This window comes from Rhinolophus hipposideros (genome assembly GCF_964194185.1).
Source record: "Rhinolophus hipposideros genome assembly, contig: SUPER_9_unloc_3, whole genome shotgun sequence".
Lineage (NCBI taxonomy): Eukaryota > Metazoa > Chordata > Mammalia > Chiroptera > Rhinolophidae > Rhinolophus > Rhinolophus hipposideros.
In genome coordinates, this window is record NW_027669495.1 from 35,495 (window position 1) to 57,309 (window position 21,815).

A 21,815-nucleotide genomic window follows, 5' to 3' on the forward strand; every position below is an offset into this window, starting at 1 on the left:
GCATTCTACTTAGAACTGAGGCATTCTACTTAGAACTGCATCAGTCTACTTAGAATTGCCTGCCCTCCAGATCCCATCTTTGTCTCTCTTCTTTTCTCTCAATCCTCACTCCCCACTTCAGGGACTGTTGTCTCGTCAGCAGGCACCGACAGCAAAATACTTAAATTTTGGGGGTCTCAGTTTCTTCATGTATAAAATGAGACAATAGTGGCATCTACCTCACTGAGATATTGGGAAGATTAAATTAGGGAACATATGTAATAGAAAAGGACATGGCACACAGTAAAATCAAAGGGTTTGCAGTTAGCATTATTGTTGCTGTATTTTAGGTTCTAATAAAATTTGATATTTTACACAGATGGGATGCCAATGGAAGTGGAACCAGTGTAAGAGTACACCAGTTACACTGAAATCATTCATCAAACTATCGGCAATGTCAGCAAATGGGGAGCATTAAGCCCAGAATATAACCCCAGTACTAAAATCCTTTTACCAATTCCAAGAGCCAATAGTACATTTTCTCTGCTTGTAATAATGTATACGTTCCTATGTACACTCAGTGTAGTCCATAATGAGTATGGACTACAATGCAAATACCACCTCCTGGATTGAGCATACAATTTATATGACCGTGAGAGGCAGGGTAAAGCCACTGATATGGAAATAACGGACTCTAGTGCTAAAGCCAACTTTCCAAATCAATTCCTTCCCAGCAACTGGTTCTGTGGGGATGTGTCAGAACTCAGAGGAGCAGATGGAAGCAGCACGCTCTGGCAGATCAGAAAAGCTGTCCTCAGAGCTGTAGTTAGAATGTGCTATCCACCTGTACACCCTGGCTGGCTGTAGACAGGAAGGGCTGGCTCCCTTTTATTTTAGTTTTTTATTTTTATGGAGAGGGGGAACATGAGCATTTCACTGAACAATTTTCTATTAGATTCGTGCTTTCAGTTTTATATATAATTGTGAGAAATACTTTCAGAATAAAAGTTTAATTATATCAATGTCTCCAAGGGGAAGTATTGGTTTGGTATAAAATATTTAATTTTATCCTAACAACTGTTGAAGAAAACATTTTCAATTTATGCAAGGATAGGTGCCATCATATCAAATACTATTTCCCCTTAGACAAAGTTATACTTAGAAAGACAGAATTCTCTCTCATGAAAAATTGAAACTATGTCAAATTTAGGGCTTGATTGCTCTGCACAGACTATCTGACAAGTGCTGAGGAACACGAGTTCAATGAGAGTTCAAACAGTGAGAGAAAGCTTCATGGAGAGGCCAGATTGGGAGCCAGAAATCCGGGGGGCAGGGAAATCAAAACACTGGCTCCCACCATAACTTGTAAACTCATGTTCATAGCAGAATTATTAACAGCCAAAAAGTGGAAACAACACAAAGTTCCATCAGCTGATGAATGGGTAAGTATTTTGTCCACAAGGTGAAGCAACATTGGGCAATAGGAAGAAATAGCTCACAACTGATGTGTGCTACAACACGGTGGAACCCTGGAAACGTGATGTTACGTGAAAGAAGCGAGTCACAAGGGACCTCACATCGTGTGATTCCATTTACATGAAATATCCAAAGTAGGCAAATCTACAGAGACAGAAAGTAGATTGGTGGTTGCCTGAGGCTGGGAGAGACAGGAAGATAGGGTGACAGCTAAGGGATGTGGGGTTTCTTTTGGGGGTAATGGAAATGTTCTATAATTGTGGTGATAGTTCCACATCTCTCTGAATGTAACAAGAGATATTGAATTGTATATTTTAAATGGTGAAATATGATATGGGGATTGCATCCCAATGAAGATTAAAAAAACACAAATATAGTGAATCTGGATTATTTTCTTAATTCTCTATTGTGGGTGTGCATACTATAATGATCAACATATTTCTACACTTTTACAATATTTCAAAAATGAAAACAAAATGAAGGAAATGCCTACTTCAACTGGTTTGTATAATGAACTTTCTGTACAAGTTAGTTTGAAGTCCATGAAATATATACCAATGCTGTAACCATTTACAAAAGTGATGATAAGAAATAAGACAAATTTCTGAATCGTTCTAGTAAGCATTATCTTCTGATTTTAAATGGCTGCTTCATCCTGGTAATGGAGATATCACTACAAAATATTGTTTAGTAGGAAGAAAGTCTCTCGATTTCTATGAGGAATGCTGCCTATTTCTCAACGTTACCAAGGGTATAGATATAAGAAAAAACATACGTTGCAAATAGCAGGATAGAAGCCAGAGTTTAAGAAGTGCATTATAAAGACAATAAAATTATAATAAATTAATTACACCGAAAACACAAAAGAAAGCTGCCCTTGAAAATCAGGATCTTAAAACACTTTATATTAATCAACTATAGATGAACTGTTGACAGGTTACATTTCACACATACCTGATGTCTGATTTGCTCTAATGTCTTGAAATCCTGTGTCTCAGCTTCTGAATTCATACGGTAACGTGATCTATCCTCCAGTGAAGCCTCTGACATAGACAGTTTTTTTGTGGAGTCAGGTAGCTCTTGTTGAAATCGTCTCCCAAGCACCTAGGAAGATGATTCTGTTAGTGATCTCATAAACACACCTATTAAATTATGTTAAAATTTGCTAACTCTAACATATTAATATAATATGTAACTCGAAAAAGATCACCCCATGCATCAGTTCACCTTCTTTTCTTCTTTTGGACACAATTCTGTCTACTGAATCTGGGTAAGACACAGAAGGTGTTATCCTGCTGCCCACTCACTATTACGTAGGTTACTTGAACAACAGATTCAGCCCCACTCTCCACTTCCCCTGATGAAGCCGCAGAGTTTAACAATCTACTGACATCTCAAGGGGAAATTGGTATGTCGGTGGGACTAGCGGTCGTCAAGTATACATTGTGGAATGTTTTCCCCTTTTTTTATCACAGGCTTAAATTGACTTCACAGGTCCTCACATATGCAGTCCACTGCTCACAACCTTCCAACAGATTCCTGTATCTTAGAAGAAAAGCGAACTCATTCCAGTGGTCTTCATGGCCTGGACCTCTCTCCCTGCTACACATGAATCCTGCCTCCCCTCACTCGTCTGAAAATGGAGACCCAGTGCCAAATTAATAAATCAGAGACTGCTAAATTCTCTTTGAAATGGACAAACTTATGTCCAAATGATAGTAAATGGGCCTTGCGATGAGAAAAATGAATTTGTAAAAATATTCAAGGACAATTATAGATAGCAGTGGGAAGATTAAATCAAGTAGAGTTTTGATAAAACTCCTCACATTTGTCCCAAATTATGATTTAATGAAAAATTAGCTGCCTTTAAAGAGGTCACAGGTCCTAAGAATACATTATTTGAGACTGAAATAGTTCCAATTTATATCAAATTGACATGAATAAAAACAAAATTATACCAACTAAAATGTGGAAGAAACTACTGAGGGAAAGGGACAGCATCTACACTTCAGTTCATGTGGGAAATCTAGAATTAACTCTCTAGGTAATCCACTTAATTGAACCTTTATCTCTAAAAACTCTGTTTGCATAGGAGCATTTCCATTTATCTGCTTCATAATGGTATTACAGTGTGGTAACAGAAAGATGAAAATTATTATTGTAGCAGTATAAGACTAAATCATTCATATCAATATGTATCTAATAACAATTTATACCTTAAAATTTCATAGTCAACACAATGCCTTTACTCAAAGTAAAGCTCCTCACAGGTCTAAGTTTTGTTTGCTGGATACAATGGACGCTTTTAAGCTGTTAGAGCAAATACATTTGTAATCTATATATTTTTAATATTCTGCTAGATTCAACATTTAGCCATCATCAAATATTTGAACACTGAATTTTCTTTCAGGAAATCTGAAAACTATCTTTCTGGATACTTACCTCTCTTTCTGATATATCGTTTTCATACTGGCACATTCTTCCTTTCAAGTGATTCAATTTGCTGACTAACTCCTTATGGCTCTCTTTCACCACTGGATCTTGTTTTTCACATTCAGCTTGACGCACTTTTCTAAGCCCCTGAAGCTGCTCTTCAATATTCATTCCTGAGTTTTCATTATTGTCACTTTTGTGGAACGCATCATCCAGTTGCCTTCGAAGAAGCATGTTTCCACTCTGTAGGTCAGATCCTTCCTCCTTTAGGGATTCCAGCTTTCCAATATACGGGTTCATTTTTCCTTGTTCCCTTTGATTCATGTGTTCAATTTCCTCCTCTTGACACTGAGTTTGGTTTAGGTCTTTCAGTACAGGTTCAGCAACCAATGTCCTTTCTCTGACATCGTATCTTGCGTGAGGGAGCTCAGTGTCTAAGCTATTGGATTTACTTCCAGCTTTAGGAAGTTGCTGAGAATGAATCTCACTGTTTTCTTTTAGGTTACACACAGCAAACCCGATGTTGTCCACGAAATGCAAGCATTTATCTCTTAATCCCTGGAAAGGATTTTGTAGGTGTCTTAATTGCTTACTAAACTCATGATGATGGTCGGATTCCGCTTCTGTTTTCAATCTTTCTTTGCTTTGTCTTTCATTCTCCAGTTGAGAGTTCAGCATTGTATTCTCAGCTGTTGGGACATTAAGCTGTCTGTTATATTCAAATACTCTTTTTGTTAGCGTTTTGTCATTCTGTTTTACTGTCTTTTGAAGACGGTCCTTCTTTTCTTTTACATTTGCAGTGTCCTCAAAGTATTTTTTTTCCATTTCCTGCTTCTGAGTTATGAGTGTGTCCCTTTGTAGTCTTAGTATGGCGATTTCATCCTGCAACACGTGATTTTCATGCAACAGGTCTTTTGCTCTTTCGTAACTCTCAGAATCCTAAGTAAAACAAAGGAGACTTGTAGCTAGCACTCAATGAAATGACATATCATGATATCCTCTGAAATTAAAGAAGAACCTAAATGTTTATATAATGAAAAGGTGGCAGTAAGTGGATATCCCACTGGGAAAATACAAAGTTGAATCCAAACCTCCAACTTTATATAAGCATAAATTCCCCAAAGTTAAAAAAAAAATAATATAAGATGCTGAATCCATGAAAGTGAACAAGAGAATTTTAAAATCATCAGAGCATTTTAAGAGTCTCAGAACTGGAAAGGCAGCAAACCCAGAAGGCATCAAATGGAAGATTAAGAAGTCTGACTACATTTTAAAATAGAGGTCACCGTGTGAATATACACCTATCCCACAGTAAGAGTATTCACTCTGCATACATTTGGACTGATTACATTTCCTAGAATTTTTTTTCCCAAGAATACTCAAAAGATATTCTACTTTTCTAATATTTTCAGAGTCAGTTGTAAGATGAAATCTACTAATCACTGATAAATCTAGGCATTACGCTAAGCACTTCTTTATACATCAATGAACTCTTCGTTATCACAGTTTCAAATAGAATGATTACAAAGATGAGCAAGTTCAGGATTTTTTCCCAGGACTTTGGACTCTACAATAGTGTGCTTGCTGCTCTTCTAGTGTAAATATATAAATTCAAAAGAAGCCTTAGATTTCAAAAAAAAAAAAAAAACTCAGGGTAAATAGGCTAAAAATTATAGAGCTCTTCTTAGAAAATAGAAAATTATTGTTAGAAAATATTTGCTGCTGCTTAAGTGTTGTTTCCTTTTCATAATGTTTAAAGGAGAAATAAATGTGTAATAGGGGAAAACACACTGACTTCTTTGAATAAAATACTCACCAATAAATTATCGCTAAGTATGCATCATGGCATACAATTTTCTTCAAAAGTTCCTAGCACTGAAATAGGACTCTACTTGGAACAAATTGTTCCTTTTCTCAAAAGTAGATCTAAAAGACGGTCTCTGCACTGGCTATACTTCTACTCCTTACAATCAGCGGAAGTGAAAACTAACCTCTCTACTAATACAGCAAGGGGATGAAATCACTGCCTCAAATTGAAACTTCTGTTATTAGTAACAATAGTTTTGAGATTGTAGAAAGCTCATTGATCCCTGTAAAAAGTATTGAAAACCTCCCCTTTAGATGACACATTGGGAACGTCACTACTTGACTGTTGGACATAAAAGGATTTCAATCAAGAATATCATTTATTGCAATGGACCAAAAATGTCACTCTCCCTAAAATACACACACACACATACACACACACACACACACACACACACACACTTTTAAAATCCTCTACAATTCCCATATGTACAACATTGGTTTTTAAAATATGTACATAAACACACATTTGAAAATGACTAAACAAAATACCTCAGAATTCATTTTCTTAAGATTTATTTCTGTCTCCTTTTGTTGTTGAAGGCAATTGGTCAGAATTGTGTCATGTAATATTTTGTTGTCCTGTTCTCGGGAAAGTGTTCTCGGGAAAGTGTTGTTTTCCTCTTGTACAAGCTAGAGAATCGAATATGAACAAAGAAAAATTAGAATATAACTAAAATTTAACTGTTAAAAATCTTAATCTACGTTTACTTACTCCCAAATTATCGGACTTTAATTAGAAAGTGAAAAATAACTTGCCTTAGTCTAAATTAGAAGAAAAACATGAATCCGCAAAACTAATTTTGTCACTGTTTGAACTAAACAATTGGTTATATGTTAAATCCACCCAAAAAATGAAATAGTAGATGATTTTTAATGTCACAGAGGCTTTCTCATTTAAAATAGTTCACCTCACCATGTCTTAAATAGTGAGCCCCTACAGTGAATTTAAGAATATTTTTTAAAGATTAATAACTGGAGAATAGGCAAACTTTAATTAGAAGCCCACATCATTAACATCAATCAGTAAGAGAAGTAAATTCCTAAATATTAATTCACATTATACACTATGAGTGTTACACATTGTGTTATACATTGACATAATTATCTGTTGCATCCAATTCTAACTTATTCAATACCCACTAGTAAGAGCAGACAAAAAATTAAATCATATTTACTGATTTCCTACACTGAAAGGAAAGATATTAGAAAGTTATTGTTTGTGTCCTAACAACCAAAGGTTCCATCCTGAGAAGATGTGATTCTCTTAAAAAGCAGTTGAGTTGAGTGCATGACCCCTTTCTCTCCCTCAATGTAGACGCAGAGTCCATTACACAGAGGTCACAAGAAAGAATCCATCTCTAACCTTGGCCTTAGTGACCAGCCATACGGAACTGCACATTTTGAACCCCTGAAAACCATGACTCCTTTCACGTGAGCCTGAATCAGTGGCCATCATTTTTACATGGTTCATAATTTCAACTGTCTCATCATGTGATTCAATATTTGATGTTACTTTCTTTTTTATTTAAGGGACTTATAAAAATTAAAGGAGCAAACAACATTCAGGACTTTATTATTATTATTTTTGCCTCAATCCAAAGATAAAGTTGAGCTATGAATATCTATAGTTTCTAACAATATTTTAAGTTTTGTAACTAGTTCAAATGTTATAAATATCATTCAGTTATGACCTTTTGACTCTAAAAGGCTAGCATGAAAGGTAATTTCAATTGGACTCTATTATATTATTAAAGCACAGAAAACCATATTATACTAGAAATTTAAAATTAAATTCCACATACATGTGTGTAGTTCTTTTCATTTCCATCAAGCCTCGCTTGTCCTTCCTCTGATGTCATTCCTAGGTGTTGTCCTGCTGACAAATCTATGTATTAGTTAAAACGAACTGCTTAGAACAATTAGATAAAAGCTATAATCTTTATAAATACAGAAAATAACATCTTATCAACTGAGACTTCAAATTAAGCGTCATCTTTTCCTGAATATTTACTTTACTTAAGAAATACTTCTAATTAGCTAACACTTCTAATTAGCTAACAAACCATTTGGGAAATATGAGATGTCACAAAGTGAAAGGCATACAAACATGTCAAAAATTCATCCACAAATTCATTCATTGAACATCGATGGAAAAACAATCAGAAAAAAAAAACCTACAATTTAGAAATGCAGTACAAACATATCGAGTTGCACTATATACTCTGTTCTCTACCTCGTAATATACCTTTTGAACAACACCCTAAGATTCAACTGCAATGTCATTCATTGTTTCCAGAATGACTTACTTCTGATGCATTTATCATCACCCTTCCTTATATCTGAAATGTTTTCCTCCACTATTCTGAAAATTTCTTTTCACCTTTGAGGATTCAGCACTGGGGTTTAAGGAAGAAGACAGAGAAGAGGAGACAGACTGCGGACACAGCTGAGATTCCCATCACTGCTGGGAAAGTCAATTCTAAAATATATAAAGCCATAGAAAATCCAAGAAATATTTGATTGTTGGTTTCGGAAGGTGCTTTTTCATTTACAATACATACAGTTTTAACTGATACTTTTGAATTCAGAATATGAAACTAAAGCTAAGAAACTATGTTTTGTTTCACTAGGCAACCTTTAGATCTTTATGAAGTTTTCCCATCTGGTCCTAATGTTCTAAGTATAATTCTGCTGCCCGCTCCCCAGAGTACGCTAAATACTAGTCTAAAGGAAATCACGCTTTCACCTCATTCTCTTTCTTATTTCCATATGTTATTGTGGTTCCGGAAGAATGCCAATGTCTTGCTAAAAGTCATTCTGTTTGGCTGTTAAGTTCCATAAACAGAGTAAACATGAAGTAGATTTTGCCACAAAATGACTGTTGGAAAGTCAGAACTACGATCAACCTACATAGAGGTGGGCTAGAGTTGAACACTTTCTGTTTCTCTATTTCCTTCTTTGCTTTCTCTGTTTTCTGGTAGCTGTGATTCACTCAAGTCATGGAGCCTATAATTACCTAACAGAAACACACCTACAATCTGAGTCTCTAGTTTATCTATTACGGTCATCTGTCCAAACTCTGTGGATGCTGACAGAGTTTTGCTCATGGAGTGTGATGCAAATGGCCTTTTATCACCAAATTTCCAATCCCTGCATCTTTGACCAGTTTCATGATTGGAGGTCAAAGAAGTAGAATCCCAATCTGAATTCTGGGATTAAGTTTTCATTTATTAGGATGTAAAAATAACACAAAGTTGACTATCTTGTAAAACTTCCTTTTTCAGAGAAGCAGTCACACGTCCTCTTTTCCCCCAAACACCTATTCCTTCAGAATACATTTTATTTTAGGTGTCCTATACTTGCCATTTACATAGGTAAGTTTAATTAACTATTGTCACGCAGCAATTTCTATTACATAATGTGTTTCCAATTAAATATTTCCTTCTTAATAGTTAAGATGGTGAAGGGTATGATTTTTTTTGTTACTGTCAAAAGTTATGTGTAACCACTTATCTTAAGTTTAAATATGCATGACAAACATGGGTTTACAAAAACTTTTAATGAATCGTACTACTTCAAATAAGAAACTATTTATTATAAGAAAATGGTCTTTTCTAAATGCTCCAATATCTTCAGAATTCATTTTTAAACCTTAGATAAACAGATATTCATATGACAAATTACAGTCCTGGGCGACCTTATTGTTTCCAAGGAAAAATGGGATCAAACTAGGTCATTTAAATCGGTGGTTTCCAATGTCATGTGAGAATCCGTGAAGTCCCAAGGTCTGTCAGTCGAGGGGCCCGAAAAGGTCAAAGCTATTTTCACAGAAATACTGAATGTCATTTGCCATTTTCACTCTCATTCTCTTCTAAGTGTACAGTAGAGTTTTCCACAGTCGTGATATCACAGCTCTGATGGTGACATCATAGCTCTATGGTTACTGGGTCGTAGCTCCAATGGCTCACGAAATGCATGACTGTGTGTGCTCGTATTTTAAATTGTTCAGTTTTTATTTCTAATATTGTAACTATCTATGGAGACTACCGACTTAAAAATATTCTTTGGAATTCTCAATAATTTTTAATAGCATAAAAGCATCCCAAGGCACAAAAGCTTCAGAATTCCTATTTTCAAAGATTGTGTCTATCAAATATTCATTACCATTAATTACTTCTCCCATTTTTAATAATCGAAGACACCATAGGCGCATGTACACACATAGGCAGTGTATGCTCAGCAGAACATCTGGTTTTAAGACCATCAGTGTTACAACACTAAGAGGAAGTAAAGTTAAAAACAATTGTCATGGTAGCAACTGAAGCTTACTTGGGTAAACGTCAAAATTCAAATGACCATTTGAAAACGCTGGAAAAATCTTCCAGTGTGATCATTGGTAACCCGTATTAAGTACAGGGATTCCAAACTGGGACATTTAGGGTATCGAACAAACGGAGAACTATCTTAGTGAAGTCACCGTTTTAAAATCTCATTTTCTTATTCCTGTGAATACCTTTTCTCAAACACCGATACTAAGAATGACATCACGTTATTTATGTCAAATCCTTCCATTAAATTTGTAACAAAAAAAAGGAATGATGAAGAGAAGACTGCAAGCATGTCACATGTCCTTGCGTACTCCTTCCCAAAATTAAATTGGTATTACAAAGTGTACCTGGTATGAAGGGTTGCACATCGTCCATTCCTATAGGTCTGTAAGGAACAGGATCTTCCACTTCAATGCTCGGCTGAAGGGGTTAGGAAACAAGATGATTAGTAACTAATGGACACTTCATGCAATCTCTAGTTAACAATTCAGGATAACAATATTAATGTTATAATCTCCAAGAAAAGGACTTTTTGAAAAATATGTATTTAAGCAAATATTAGTTTGGTACAACTGATACTGCAGTTTGTGCAATTTTTTTTAAACCTTGTAAACCGCAATTACTCTTGCACCGAACTAATACCTTGAAAAGCGTATTTCCTATAACTTGAAATATTTCTAATGATACATTCTTTTTGTTTGTTTGTTTTTTTAGTGTTAAAACAAGATACTTGCTTGACATGGTAAGAAACCTTGGTGTATGTCCTGTTGAGTCTAAATAGAACATTTTAGAACCTACTTCATCTAGGTCAACAAGAGCTTGGAAAAACCAAACTCTTATTTGATAAAAATTTTGATAGGAAAAATGATTAAATAGAATGACAAAGCTGTAAGAAAGCTTTTCGTTAAATTATATTTAAATAAATAATAGGAAAACGTTATATATAGTTATGCAACTTTTCAAAAAAGTTTAATAAATTCTAATCAGGAAAAGATAAGAACATTTATTTACTAACCATCTCAAATGTACCAGGCATCTGCCATGCACAGTTTATTTCTTTTCCACACAAACAACAAATATAAAAATGGTTTGATGCTGGTTAGCCCTCTTCCTGCTTCCTGACCATTCCAAGACACTAGAATAAAATGATGAACCCACATGATCCATTGCTGTCCCTGCCCAGCAGGTTTCACTCCTAGACCTTCACATGACTGGGTCCTTTTCATGCTTCACGTGGCACTATCCCACACAGACGTTTACTTCAGGTCAAAACACTGAGCTCGCACCAACAGAGCCTCAAGTACCGAAACACTACACATCAACAGGGTATCGCCTATCACAGTCTCCTGAAGTTTAGCATCCCCCAGATTAGAAATCCACATGCCCCTTCTAACTTTTCCACTCTGTTCTTGACACTACTGCCATTTGATTGTCCTTCAGGTTTACAAAAAGTGTCCCCACCATTTGGTAAGTCACTACCGCCCACTGTGATCATTGATTTTACATTTCTATAGCTCCCTTTACACTTCGCAAAGTGTTTTCACATTTGTTACCACATTAGTTCATTCCACATACCTGAAAGGTAGGCATAAGTACCTTTATGATGAATGAGGTCACTGACATCCGACAGGTTAAAAAGAAGTTTCCCCCAGATCCCACAGCTACTAAGTGACCCATCCAGGGTTCTAGTGTGTTCTTATCGTCAAACACAGTGTCTACACCAGTAGGCAGCAGCTGCCTATATCAGAAGATCACACTCCTCCTGTCTCTTTTCACAGCTGTCATCTCACATTGGCTCATCATTACTTTGTACTTCTATTACTACAAGCATGGTTGCCATCAAGATACTCAATGCATGCTATTTTAACTGAACAAGACAATTGTTGTGTATTAAAGCAGCACTCAGCCGATTGTTGTTAGTATAATCCTGCACAGTATTACTATTAACAATGCTCTTCCTTCCCTGGAAAAGTTCCTTGCAGATCTATTTGAGAATACCAATACAATAATACTTTCATGTATCAGGCATTATCTTTTCAAGTTCCAAGGTATAAAAAACCCTAAATTCCAAATTCTTTCTTTCTGAATCTCATTAGGACATTTACACAACCATAAAAACCACATAATCAAGCATTTGGGCATACTTCAAGCTGGAATAATGCTTTAGCTTTTAGGTAAACTTAACTTCAGAACCCAACTGATTCCTTATGACTTGGAAGACTTCTTGTTTTATACTATTCTACACCGACCGCCTTAAGTGAACCTTGCAAGTTAGCAGAATTGTACTACGCTGTCTCATTATATTAAGCACATATGTATTTTATTAATTATAGGCTAAACCATAAGAAAATAGTTAGTGTGGGGAAATGCAGAGGTGAGAAAGTATAGTCAAAGCATACCTTTTACGTTTTAACATCACTGAATGGTGATATTTAAAATAATAATGATAAAAAATTACAGTACCTCAGAATCCCAACATGATTTTACAGCTCCTTTTCCGAATCTTAATGCTGATATTTTAACTATAAAATGTAGTCACAGAACATTAATGTGAACATATATTACTACACATTTTAAATACACATTCAAGTCATGAATATTTACATGAAAGTAATAGCAGAAAAGAATATCAGGGGGCCGAAGCATTTGCAAGAAGAAGCAGTTGTTAGTAATGGGGATACTTTTGCAAAAAAGACAGGAACAAATGCTTATAAGAAATGAAAATCACAGTTGGATCTACACGTGTTAGATTTGTGTATAGCAGCACTTAAGCTAGAAAGAATTCATAGATAGTCACTAAATTATCACTTGTATTATTTTGGTGTGCTCCATCAACAGAGGTCAAGATAACAGTTTTTGTTTGCTCTTGTGGAGCACTTTCAATAATATCCACACCATTTTCTCTTTTTCCAATTGGCGGCTTGGTTGCTTCTTTCTATTAAAAAAAAGAAAAGAAAAACCCAACTTCAGCAAACATCGTATTCATTTACTCGTTCACTCGCTCACTCAGTCCTTCAGTCAGTAAGACAACAAACCGCTATCGTAGCCATCGAATCATAGGCATAGACCCAGGGAAAGCTGGAAATAGAAATGAAAGATTTTTGTCCTATATTCTAGTAGGGGTCGATATATTACAATTCGTGAAAACAATCAGAACAGAAAAGTACCACTCTCCAGTTCTACACCTCAGATGAAGAAAGTATAGTACGGGCACAAAAGAAACAACAATCAGTTGTACCAGATGCTGCAAAAATAGGGCTGCATCTTGAAAGACATACGAGGTACTGAGGGAAACCATGAAGGGGAGTCCAGAAAGGGCAGCGGGCGCAAAAGCCTGCGTATAAAATAACATATTGTAGGTGAGGGCAGAAGAAGAATGGGGTAAGCCTGGAACTCTGAGAATGGGATGGAGAGACAACTGCAGAATCAGAACCAAATCAAAGAAGGCACGTGTCATGCTAGCAGATGAATTCTACCCTCACGTCATGGGGAGTCACTCAGTAAACAAAGGTTTGCATCATCACAATTCTAGTTTACAACAGCCACTCGGGCTGCAATTTATGATATTGAGGACTTCCGTTTCTTTCTAGGATCCTATCCATCAGCCTGTCTTGCTTCACAACATAGCGCCTCGCAGGTGCCTACAAACTCACAAACGCAGCTACCCACAGCACGTCACTTTGTAGCTTCCCCTAGGTGGCTCCCGGTTGGGCACAAGCAGCAGCTGACCTGGGCCTGCCCCACAGTCCCTCCCAAGAGGCCCCAAATCCAACACACCTTGGACCAGCTTCAAATGACACCAGAACAGCACCAAATTAGCTTCACAAATGACACGCCCAAGCCATGGACTGACCAGACACCAGAGCCCTGCTACAGCCGATCTCACTCTGTGGGGTCAGCCCACACACAGGGGTTCATCTACTGTAGTCACAGCCAGTCGTCCTGAGGGTCAATTCCACACCCAGATGTGCCAACAGCAATAAGGCTCAAGTACAACAGGAGGGCACACATCACCCACACGAGCTTCTGGAACACAAGGCTCAGGTAACCGGGGTCTGTACCACTGGGCCACACACAACACCTGGTATGTAAGGTAATACTGTCCAGATGAGGAGAATTAGCAATCTACAGAATACAGAGAAACAACAATAAAGATGCAGTGAAAAAAGAAGAGAGAAAGAAACATTTCTCTAATGAAAGACCAGGAAAAAACTCTAGAGAAAGAACTAAACACAAGAACTAATGGACACAAGCTATCTACCAGACACAGAGTTCAAAATACTACTTCTAAGGACGCTCAGTGAACTTTGGAGAAAAATAGATAAACGTTGTAACACTTCAACCGAGACAGCAAACATAAAAAATGGACATGGAAATCATTAACAAAAGTCAAATATGAAAAATACAACATCTCAAATGAGTAATTAATAGATGGAATCAGCACCAGATTTGGTTGAGGCAGACGTTCAAATCAGTGATTTGGAAGACAAGGTAGCAGAAAACACACAATCAGAACAGAAGAAAGAGATATGAAAAATGATTATGAGTAAAAAAAAAAGAGAGAGAAAATACTTTAAGGGACTTCTGGGACAAGATAAAGTGTAACAGAACTCGTAGGGCTATCAAAAGGAGAAGAGAGAGACAGAAAGGAATTGAAAACCTATTTGAATAAATAATGACGGAAATCTTCCCTAACCTGTTGAAGGAAACACAAGTGTAGGAAACACAGGGAGTTACAAACAAAATAAAGCCAAACAGGCCCACACCAAGACATACCAGAATTAAAACGCCAAAAGGTAAAGACACAGAGAGAATATTAAAACCAGCAAGAGAAAAGCAGTTAGTTATATACAAGGGAGCTCGCATAAGACTGTCAGGTGATCTCTCAAAAGTAAATCTGAAGGCCAGAGGAATGGACAAGAAATATAGAAATGTGATGAAACGCAATAATTTACAACCAAGAGCACTGTATCCAGCAAGGCTCTCATTTAGAATCAAACGAGAGGTAAAGAGCTTGCCAGAGAAAAAGGAGGTGATGCAGTTCAGCCCTAGGAAACCACTATTACAAGAAATGTAAAACCACGACGAGAAAAAAAAGGAGGAGGAGAAGGAGGAGGAGGAGGAGGAAGAGAAGGAGGAGAAGACAGAAAAAGAGCAGGAGGAAGAGCAGGAGGAGGAGAAGAAAAGTGAATAATAAAATGCCAATAACTATGTACCTACAAATAATTACTTTAAGTGTAAATAGATTAAATGCTCCAGAAAAGACATAAGGTAGCTGAATGGTTAAGAATGCAAGACCCATATACACGACAATCTAACTACAAAATATCTGCACAGCAAAGGAAACCAACAACAACATGAAGTCACGAGCGGGTGAATGGAGAAGATATTTGCCAATGATATATTTGATAAAGGGTTGACATCCAAAACATATAAGGAACTCATAAACCTTAACACCAGAAGACAAACAATGCTATTACAAAATGAGAAGAGTACCTGAATAGACTTTTCTCCAAAGAGGTCACACAGATAGCCAAGAAACATACGAAAACATGCTCAGTGCCACTAATCATCAGAGCAATGCAAATTAAAAACACAATGAGCTACCACCTCACAACTGTCAGAATGTCCATGATCCATGAATCAACAAGCAACAAGTGTTGGTGAGGATATGAAAAAAAACGGAGTCCTCGTGCACTGTTGGTGAGACTGCAAATCCAGGCAGACAATGGAAAACAATATGGAAGTTCCTCAAAAGTTTAGAAATAGAAGTACCATGTGGCACAGCAGTCCCTCTTCTGGGTTTTCCTCCACAGAAACACAAAACACTAATTTGAAAAGCAATATGCATTTCTATGGTCATTGCCACATTATTTTCAATAGTCCAGGTAAGAAAGTAACCAAAGGATCCATCATCTTGGATAAAGAAGAAGTGGGACATATATATAACAAAATACTACTTGTCTGTAATAAACAATAAGTACTTATCGTTTGTGACGTGTGTGGGCCTAGAGGGTATTATTCTAAGTGAAAAAAGTCAGACAGAGAAAGACAAATACCACCTGATTTCACTTATTGGTGATATGCAAAAAAAATAAATGAACATAGAAAAGAGAAACAAACTTATAGATGCAGAGAACTAACTGATCGTTGCCCGGTTCGAGGATTGTTGGGGGAATGCTTGAAATGGAAAAAGGATTAAGAAGTACAAAGTGGCAGTTATAAAATAGTCATGAAGATGTCAAGCACAGCACAGAGAATACAGTAAATAACATTGTAATAACTAAGTACGGTGTCAGGGATACCACACTAATCGGGGTACCAGTTTTCACATTATATAAATGCCTACCAACTATGCTGTATACTTGAGGCTGACATCATGGAATGTCAACTATAACAGAAATGAAAAATTTTACATTTAAGAAGCGAAACTAAAAACCTTCTGAAATTTGACATTTTAGTATATGGTTTAAGAACCTCTGCTTCTAAAATTAGTTATTATTTTAAGCAAAACATGTACTCTTCAATTAGATGAAGACAGTTAAATATATTCATAATGTAATGATTGAGGACATAGTGGAATCCCTTTGTAATATGGGTTTTGAGATAGAGAACTTGAGTTCTAAATTTTCAAAGTTTCTATTATTTTAGTCTAAATGATGAACCCAGAATACCTGAAACTAATATAAAATAATACTGAATGTCAACTGAATATAACTTAAAAAAAGAAAAAAAAACATAGAGAAAACACTCACGCCTACCAACTATGTGATACCAAAATACAAAGTGTAATAAAATAAAAACTATATATTACATGCTACATAGTTTTAAAAACTGAAATGTACCAGGAAGATTTCATGACTATTACAATAAGTAAATGAATCCATTACAGATTTCACGTAGGCACGAGTATTATAAAAGACCCACTGATGTAATGTAAAAGTCACATTAAGATTCCTTACCCTTAACCAAATTGCATAGCTCCATCACTGTGGGAAACCTCCCAAGAAAATTTAACTATCACTATGTATTTCCCAGCCCCTTCTTTTTTTCAGTCACCATGTTCAATACTTCCTAAAGTTAAGGGGAAAAAAGAAAGAGTGATGTCGTGAAAATGGCAGTGTGAGGTGTGCCTCTTGAAATCTTCCCTGGAATTTACAACAAGTTGAACAACTATCACTCCACAAAGGACTCCCTGCGCAGCAGACCGGCTAGACTAAGGGGCGTACTACTGCAATAGCCTACAGGTGGACAAATTGCTCGAGCGGTGGAGGAGAGAAGGGAGAAGTGCGGAGACGGGGCCATGCAGGCTCAGGACCCAGACCTAGCTTAGTGCTCCGAGCTCCCTGAGTCCGGGAACTAGTACAGCTACAGAAGAGGAAAGAACTCGTGCTACTAGGGCTCCGCTTATGGCCCACAGGGCTGAGAGGACAGCATATAACACAGCTGAACCCAACGTTAATGGCAGAGACCTCAGAGCAAAGACTGAGGGAAGAAGGATGAAAACAGTGGTAAGCCCTCACTGCAGAGTAAAGAATGGAAGACTTAGACACTGAGACTAGCTGCCCCCTCCCAGCCCTCCCAGAGCTCGACCCGCCCCCACCTGCCCAGTGCTAGAAGCAGAACAGTAGCAGTGTCAGATCAAAAGAGCAGAATATTTGCAGTTCTGAGAACTGTGGTCTGTAGTCAAGGACTCACAGCCCAAGTACTTCCAGCAAAGAGGAGGGAGCTGTGGAAGCAGGACCCGCTGAGGTGGTTGTCACCACCATTGCTCTGGGCCATCTCTCACAACCCACCGGTGCCACCCCTGTCCCCACCTATCTGGGTGGACCCCTGCAGGAATAAACAGAACTGCTGAAATGCAGGGGCTCTGAATCTGGTGCAGGAAGAGCTTTGAAACTTCAGAAGTTCTCCGCATTTCCCCACGGAAGCAGGGCCTTGTGACCCCAGCGAACTGTTCACAGAGGAGACTCCCGCCTTCCAGGGAATCCCACCACTGTGTGAGAAGCCGGAATAGCGCACAGAAAACATAACACTACAGTGTGAGACAGAACAAACGGCTGCAGTCACACAGAAAATAAAACATTATCCCAAAACCTACTGGAAAGCAAAAGAAAGACCTCTTTCTATCAACCTGTTGCACAACCCACTCCTATAGATGTCTAGGAAGAGAAATAATAAATCACCAATTGCCATGAATAGCCATGGCAACAACACAGCTCAGAAAGAAATTGAAAAGTCTCCAGAAAATGAACTTAAAGATATGGAAATATGTGACTTAAATGACAGAGAATTCAAGATTGCAGTTCTGAAAAAACTCAATGAGATGCAAGAAAACACAGACAGGCAGTTTAATGAATTCAGAAACATAATCAAGAACAAAATGAGTATTTTACAAAAGAGATTGAAATTTTAAAAAAGAACCAAATAGAATTTCTGGAGATTAAGAAATCAAAAGAAATGACATATGAAACAGCCAGTTTAGGTCGGAGAGTTGACCAGATGGAGGAAAGAATCAGTGACATCGAAGCTAGAAATCTGGAAATCACAGGGATGGAAGAAGAAAGAGACTTGAGACTTAAAAGAAATGAAAGAACTCTACAAGAACTTTCTGACTCCATCAGAAAGAGCAATATAAGAATAATGGGCATACCAGAAGGGGAAGAAAGAGAGAAGGGAACAGAGAATATATGTAAACAAGTAGTTGATAAGAACTTCCCAAACTTATGGAAAGAACTGGATCCTTAAATCCAAGAAACAAATGGAACACCTAATTATCTCAACCCCAACAGGCCTTCTCCAAGGCACATTATATTGAAGCTGTCAAAAATCAATGACAAAGAAAGAATCCTCAAGGCAGCCAGGGAAAAGAAGATGGTAACCTACAAAGGAAGGCCCATTAGATTATCATCAGATTTCTTTAGCAGAAACTCTACGAGTCAAGAGGGAGTGGAACCAAATATTCAAACTATTGAAAGAGAGAAATTATGAGCCAAGAATAATATATCCAGCAAAAACATCTTTTAGATATGAAGGAGAAATAAAGACCTTTCCAGACATACAGAAGCTGAGAGAATTTTCTAATACATGACCTACACTACAAGAAATGCTGAAGGAGGCTATTCGACCACCATCAACAGGGACAATTTGTGGCAACCAAAACATAAAAGTGGGGAGAGTAAAGGTCTGAACCGGAAAATGGGAATGGAGAAAGTAAGCATGCTGAAGAAAATGGAATACTCTAAATAGCAAACTTTCTTTTACATAAACTTAATGGTAACCACTCAAAAAAAATCCAGAACTGAAATACATAATGTAATAAACGAAGAAACAGAGGGAAAAATCATAGAATACCACCACATAGAAATAAGAGACAACAACGAAAAGGCAAAGAAACAATGGAGACACAGTCTTACCAGAAAAGAAAAGATAGAATGATAGGAAATCCTCACATATCAATAATCACCCTAAATGTAAATGGATTGAACTCACCAATAGAAAGGCACAGAGTAGCTGATTGGATCAAAAAACTAAACCCAACCATATGCTGCCTCCAAGAGGCACATCTCAGCTACAAGGACAAACATAGACTCAACGTGAAAGGATGGAAATTGACACTCCAAGCAAATGGTATCCAGAGAAAGTCAGGTGTAACCATACTGATTGATATCAGATGAAACAGACTTCAGGATAAAAAAGGTAACAAGAGACAAAGATGGACATTTCATAATGATGAAGGGGACTATACAACAAGAAGACATAACAGTCATCAATATTTCTGCCCCCAATCAGGGAGCACCAAGATATACCAAGAAACTACTAACAGAACTAAAGGGAGAAATGGACCAAAACACAATTATACTAGGGGAGTTAAACACATCATTGACAGCTATGGATAGATCATTCAAACAAAATAAATAAATAAATAGCAGCCCTAAATGACACATTAGATGAACTAGACATAACTGACATTTATAGAGCACTTCATCCTAAAACATCAGACTAAACATTCTTTTCGAGTGTACATGGAACATTCTCAAGGATAGATCATCTATTGGGACATAAAACTAGCCTCAGCAAATTTAAGAAGATGGAAATCATACCAAACAAACATATTCTCTGATCACAAGGCTTTGAAATTGGATATCAACTGCAAAAAGAAAGCAGGAAAAACCACAAATACATAGAGATTAAACAACATACTTTTAAAGAACGACCTGGTCAAAGAAGAAATAAGAGGATAGATCAAAAGATACATAGAAGAGTGACATCATAGGAATGGCAGCAGCGAAGAGTGACATCATACGAATGGCAGCAGCGAAGAGTGACATCATACGAATGGCAGCAGCGACTGCTGCCATTCCTATGATGTCATTCTTCTATGTATCTTTTGATCTATCCTCTTATTTCTTCTTTGACCAGGTCAATGGACTCTGCTCATCACACAGAAAAGGTAAGAGACTCGTTCGAGGATTACTTGAAGGTGGGCAAATTGGGCGAGCAGGGGAAGACAGAAGGGGGCGGAGTGGCGACCTCAGCCCGCATCTGCGGCTGTGGAGACACAGAGGATCCCAGGACAGAACAGAGACCACAAGAGCCAAGACATAGGCTCTTTCCCTGCATCCCACAGCTGATCTCTCCTGCCAAGAGAGCAGCATATCCAGCATTTGAGGCAGTCACCTCAGCTGAGACCTCCAGCTGGGCCCTAGGTCGGACAAAGGACATGATCAACACACCTGGGCCCCTCCGCCCACTCTCCCAATCCTACCCCTGCCTTTCCAGAGACTCAAGCTGGCCCCTGAACTGAAGAGCAGTGTCAGTTTACAGAGGAGTCAGAGCACTCAGGATCTGGGAGGACCCGGTTTGCAGCTCTGACTCAGGGAAGAGGCTGGGAAGAGTGTGACGCTACTGGGTTGGGAGAGAGAAGACTCCTCCATCTCCAGCTCTCACCTTTTCTGGCCTGCCTAGGGCAGGGCAATTACAACTGCGGAGGCACTCCCAGGGATCAGCAGTAGGTGGCAGACGCAGCTCTGGGCTTTCATCAACTCAGAAATCTCCTGCCCTCCACACACACATAGGGAAGAAGTACCCTAAGACTCAGGAGACCTGGGCACAGGGCTGGCTGTGTTACTCTCAGTGCGCATATGTGCAGGCAAGAGAGGAAAATGCACTGACTTTGTAAAAACTGACATTCAGAATTTATGGCACCACACATCTAAAACTGCCGTCCCAGGGTCACTCTGGGCACCAGGTGAGCATCTCTGCCTGCCCAAGACGCAGAGGACTCTTTGGTACAGGAGAGGACAACCTGGAGATTACTTGGTAGGCTTAAGCAAAGACTGACGCTGCTTTTTTGGTTTTGTTTTGTTTGTGTATTTTTGATATTTTTGCCGGTGTTGAGTGTGGGTTATCAGTTGTTTTTACATGGGTGTATTTGTTTTTTCTTTGCTGTTGGTGTTGCTGTTGTGCTGGGTGATTTGCTTTGTTCTGAAATTGCTCTACACCAGGGCCCAGCTCAAGAGGCACAAGATTCAAAACACCCTGAGGCCGACTCCAGACCAAGTTAGAGTATTATCGGGTTTGACCTACAAGTGACACACCCAGAAGGAATTCTCTACAGGCACAAGAGCCCATAGGGGCCAAGCCTCATTTGAGCAGTCAACCCTCACTCAGCAGAACTACCACTGTGGGCAGAGCCAAGTCTCACAACTAGTCAGCCTAGGAGTCAAT

General features: G+C 38.0%; 2 protein-coding genes across 5 annotated transcripts in view; both read right to left on the bottom strand.

Annotated features, from left to right (window-relative positions):
- The window catches only part of LOC308502956 (ankyrin repeat domain-containing protein 26-like), a gene marked incomplete at its 3' end in the record, with an annotated part of 46,709 nt that extends 33,810 nt beyond the window's left edge, over positions 1 to 12,899 (bottom strand). The window contains exons 1-5 of the mRNA XM_081080765.1: positions 10,433 to 12,899; positions 7,560 to 7,630; positions 6,247 to 6,387; positions 3,898 to 4,827; positions 2,410 to 2,559 (exon numbers count right to left, since the gene is read on the bottom strand). Of these exons, the coding sequence (XP_080936891.1) occupies positions 2,410 to 2,559; positions 3,898 to 4,827; positions 6,247 to 6,387; positions 7,560 to 7,630; positions 10,433 to 10,460 (1,320 nt within the window). The remainder of the gene's footprint in view (positions 1 to 2,409; positions 2,560 to 3,897; positions 4,828 to 6,246; positions 6,388 to 7,559; positions 7,631 to 10,432) is intronic.
- The window catches only part of LOC308502955 (uncharacterized protein), a 92,940-nt gene continuing 81,922 nt past the window's right edge, over positions 10,798 to 21,815 (bottom strand). For all 4 annotated transcript variants that reach the window (XM_081080764.1, XM_081080762.1, XM_081080763.1 and 1 more), the window contains one exon: positions 10,798 to 13,020. In XM_081080764.1, the coding sequence (XP_080936890.1) occupies positions 12,853 to 13,020 (168 nt within the window). In that variant the 3' untranslated portion in view covers positions 10,798 to 12,852. The remainder of the gene's footprint in view (positions 13,021 to 21,815) is intronic.